Source organism: Chrysochloris asiatica, unplaced genomic scaffold, assembly GCF_000296735.1.
Source record: "Chrysochloris asiatica unplaced genomic scaffold, ChrAsi1.0 scaffold00254, whole genome shotgun sequence".
NCBI lineage: Eukaryota > Metazoa > Chordata > Mammalia > Afrosoricida > Chrysochloridae > Chrysochloris > Chrysochloris asiatica.
The window spans coordinates 3,284,247-3,289,194 of NW_006408772.1; the positions used below are offsets into that span (position 1 = coordinate 3,284,247).

General features: G+C 44.6%; 1 protein-coding gene across 1 annotated transcript in view; it reads left to right on the plus strand.

Moving 5' to 3' along the window:
- The first annotated feature begins 461 nt into the window (after positions 1 to 461).
- DCK (deoxycytidine kinase) overlaps positions 462 to 4,948 on the plus strand; it is a 31,361-nt gene continuing 26,874 nt past the window's right edge. The window contains exon 1 of the mRNA XM_006873796.1: positions 462 to 552. Coding sequence (XP_006873858.1) covers positions 462 to 552 — 91 coding nt within the window. The remainder of the gene's footprint in view (positions 553 to 4,948) is intronic.

Genomic DNA, 4,948 nt, shown 5'->3' on the forward strand with positions numbered 1-4,948 from the left:
GTTTCAAGTCCAACCATTTCTACCCAGACCATTCAGTTCAAACCACACTGGAGAGGTTGTACTCCAAAGGCTAAACAAGCCCACATCAGTTGACAAAAGCAACCATCATGGTCTCCTCCCACGCCCCAGGAAGAGCTGTGACGATGTTCCTAAGACCCGCCCTTCCCTAACTCGTAATTCGACGTGCCGTTGCGTACACGCAGGGCCAGGCGCCGAGAAGGTCCCTAAGGGTCCCTAGGAGATAATTTGGCTGGGATAAGGGAGGGGCGTGGTTTCCCTCTAAGCGGGAGTCCGCCACACAGGCCCCTCCTCCTCGCCTTCCTCTGCGCGCCAAAATCAAATCCCTGAAGCCAATGACAGGTTGACTACAGCCCGCGGATCAGCCCAAATCGGCGCGAGTCTTAGAGCAGCATCTGCGACCCACTCTCTGCGTAAAGCGCTCGGCACAGCAAAACAGCAGAATGGCTACACCGCCTAAGAGAATCTGCCCTTCGCCCGCCACCAACTCTGAGGGGACCCGTATCAAGAAAATCTCTATGGAAGGGAACATAGGTAAGGAGTCCCTGGAAATGTTGGGATCAAAGCAGGATAAGTCACTGCGGCTGCGCCTGTGGCTGCCGCGGCTGAAACGGCCTCTTTGCTGTATGTCTCTGCGGCTCCTCAGTGTGGGCCTTGATTTCAGGCTGGCCTTGTGGACGCTGCTTCAGCTTCCCTTCCCGTCCGCCCCACTTCTCTTCCGCGTCACCAGGGCTGCGGTGCCCACTGAGACTCCAGGCTTAGCCTGAGACCTTCGAGGTTTGTGAGGCAACCTCTTTCGGCGTTGAGAACGCGCGTAGGGAAGGGTTTTCGTTTGTTGATTTTTTGGGGGAGGCTCAGTTCTGAAGAGGTGTAATATGCTGAACCTGAAAGTTGGTTTGAACCTCAAGGTTGAGGGGGTTCAAGCTCACCAGCTGCTCCTCGGAAACCCTATACATGGTCGCTATAGGTGGGAACCGACTCGACAACACTTAACAACAACAAAGCCCGCTTAGGGTCATGTTCCCACTACCACAATCAAGAAAGAGAACGTCATCATCACATCAGAAAGTTACATTTAGCATCTCCGTTGTCAGCCCCGTCCTCACATTCTAACTCATGGCAACCATTGATTTCTGTTAGTACTAAAAACAACCAAAGAGTTGCCAGGTGTTTCCTACTCATGGTACCCCTGTGTATGCAGAGTAGAGCTGCGCCTATTCCAAAGGCTTTGCAAAGCTAAGGCCAGGAGTCTGGGGGAGGTTATGCCTCTAACTGCGTATGCTTGCATCACCCAGGGACTCCTCTGCTCCTCTGTATAGTTTTGCCTTTTCCAGAATGTCATAGAAATTGGATCATAGAGTACAGTCGCCCCTTGGTGTCTTCAGGGGATTGGTTCCAGGATCCTTGCGTCCACCCAAACCCAGAGATGTTCAGGTTCCTTATATAACATAGAATGTTGGATGGTAAGTACTATCCCAGTCAGTTCCAGACTCACAGCAAACAAGTATAGGCATGTTAAGCAGTGGCTGTAGGTTTGAACCACCGACCTTCAGGTGAGCAGTCCATTGCTTATCCAATAGCGCCACACTAGGATTGGGATGAACGGGTAGTGTTTGCATATAACCTTTGTATAGCCTCCAAAACCAAACCCATTGCCATTGCGTCCTTTCAGACTTACAGTGACCCTTTATGGGTTTTTTGACCAGCAAGTGGTGGGTTTGAATCGCCACCTTGTGGCTTAAATCGACCTTGTTGTTCAGTGTTAATCCTACAGCGCCACACCAGGACTCCAAGGATTTAATAGCTGTGGAGTCTAGGTGTGGCACTGTAGAATAAGCACTGAGCTCAAACTCACTGGCTGCTTCTCTGAAACCCTATTAAAGGGTCCCTAGGGGCTGCAACTGACTCAATGGCACTTAACAACAACAACAACAAATAAGACCCTTTGGAGTCTTGGTGTGGCCCTATAGGATCAGCACTGGACTGTGAACTACAAGGTTGGAAGTTCAAACCCATCAACTGCTCCTTGGAAACACTATACAGGGTCGCTATGAATTGACACTGACTCTACAACACATAACAACATAAAACCCTTTAAGTATCTCTGGTAGCATAGTGGCTTACAAGTTGGGCTGCTAACAGCAAAGTCAACAGTTTGAATCTATCAGCTGCTCTTGTGGAGAAAGATGAGGCTTTTATTCCTGTAAAGATTTACAGCCTTGGAAACCCTATACAGGGTCACTATGAGTAGAAACTGACTCCAACATTAGAACACTTTAAAGAATCCCTTTGGTCCTTTCCTCTAATGTTGTTAGTTATTAAGTGCATCGAGTTGGTTCCTACTCATAGCGACCCTGTATAGGCTTTCCTAGGAGCAGCTGGTAAGCTTGAACCTCTGACCTTGTGGTTCATACTGACTTTGCAGTGCAACACATTAAACCACAACGCCACACCAGGACCTATAAACATTCGCACTAGGATATGCCATATGGTTTCTTTGTTTAGATTGATTTATTAGCTTGACAAAATTCATGCTTTAAATTTTGCATTCCTTATCTGCTCTCTCATACATTGTATTACAGTTGCTTGTTTAAAATGTGACCTTCTGTCTGCTGGACCCATCGTCTTGTATATAGCTTAGCATTTTCGTTTTGTCCCTCTATCTTATTTGACAAAGAAAAAAGCTGTAAGATGAATGAAATATGGATTTGGGTATAAATTTTTTGATTTCTCTATTCTTCCTCGAATATGAGTGAGCTTCAAGAAAGTTGTGGAAAAATTCCATTATCTTTCAAAACCATTTTTCCATAAATTTTTGAAGCCCCTGTATTTGAACTGTACCCGGTTAGTTTGATACATGCACAATTCTTCTCATGTTCTCCATTATGAAAATAGCCATTTATGTTAGATTTATGGAGGTCTTACCTCCTTTTTTCTACCTTAATAGTCTGTATAGAGTACCTTTTGGTCTCTTAATACTTACTTGTATTAGGAACTGTTTCTTTGACTATTTAAATTGTTAACTTTATTTAGTGTTCTCGGTTCTGGTCCCATGCCTTCATAGAGCATTAACTTGTTAATTAGCCTATTTTCTAGACTCATACCTCCCAGTCCCCATGCTAAAAACCTGGATATTTGTCACATACGTTACTAAAGGTAATTATGGTTACTTTTCTTGAACTAAACGCAACTTTCATTATAGGGAAGCCTATCGGAGACAGAGCTCAGCTAAACTGCTGTCTTGTTTTTCTGGGTCTCAGAAGTTGTCTTCCTTTGGCAGAGTCCTATACCACTTTTTAGTCACTGTTTATTAGTAGAAAATGCAGGTATGTGTCACTTAATGTCCATGATGTTGTTGTCGTTAAGTGCCCTGAAGCCGGTTCAGATTCAGTGTGAACCCCATATATGGTTTACAAGGAGCAACTGGTGGGTTTGAACTGCTGACCTTGTGGTTAGCACCTAGTGCTTATTCTACAGTGCCACACCAGGAGTCCAACGCCCATGTTCTGTAAAATGGGATGTAATGTAATTTGCATATGGTATGGACACCACATTTTGAAACTTTAAGGGAGCCTGATTTCTACCATCTTATCTGCTGCTGGAAGAACTGGAAGAACCGGTACAGCAGAGACATAGGATGCGGGCAGAGACTGCAGAGACTGATATAGCCGGAGGGAGCTTGTGTACTCAGCCCTGTCTGCTGGTCCACCTGCCTGAGCAGCAGGAACAGCTGTACCCATAGCCCCTGCCACCCCGTGGTGGACACCTACCTGTCTGCCTGACAAAGCTGGAGAGCCTACGCTCAGAACCGTGCCCTTACCTGTCTGTATCCCTCTGTGGTCCAATGCTGCAAGTCTGGGTTTGGGGTCTTTACAACTGTTGTTATTTGGTGCCGTCGAGTCGATTCCGACTCATAGTGACCCCATGCACAACAGAACGAAACACAACCCGGTCTTGCACCATCCTTGCAGTTGTTGCTATGCTTGTGCCAATTGCTGTTGCCATTGTGTCATTCATCTCCAGTGGCTGGTCTTTCCTAATAAGAAAGCCAAAGAAGAGCTATTTTCCCTTTAAAAAAATAAACCTTATGGGACCGTAGATGTGGACGTTACCCAGATGGACATTATACAATGTAATCTGTGTTTGAGTTTTTCCTCTTGGACAGGTTTCCACATTACACAGGTTCCAGCTTTCTCAGGTTTTATGTATTTTAAAATATATACTTTTAAGCGGTATCAGAAGAAAAGTGAATTTTACTGAAGGGCTTTCTGAACCCAGCTGATGCCTGATTTTTTTTTTTTTTTAAGCTTTTATTATGAATTAAGTGATAGTTTACATTGTACAAAATCAGTTTTGCACTCAACCAATTGTATTTTGTTTCATTGCAATGATTACAATCCCTTCTATGCACCATCGGTTAACAGTATTTGCCTCTATTCCTTTTTTTTTAATGTACATAGAAACACACAGGAATATATAATCATTTAAACAACAAAAGGGCATATTTTGCAAGCCAGTACACAGCCTTTCTCTTTCCATGAGTCTAGAGTCCTCAACTGCTTTATCGATCTATGCCATCACCTCTGCTTCCCTCTCTGGTGTCACTGCTTCTCTGTTTATGATCCCATGTTCCACTTCTGCTCTTCCCTCTTAATGGTTCTAGGGTCCTCTGTTCCTGAAATGAAAGATTAACTACTCCCCACTTTTTGTTATACAACTTCTATCTTTACAGTTGTAACAATCACAATTAGTCATGCTAACAATTACTCACTATTAAATCCAAAAAATCCTATCCCCATCTTCTTTCACCAGACCCATCTAGACAAGATGGAAACTACTCAGTAGAGATTCTACCTCCCCCGCACCCCCAACAGTGAAACTAAACTCCTTCCTGAAAACTTGTAAGCCAGCCACTTTGTGCCTTTATAGC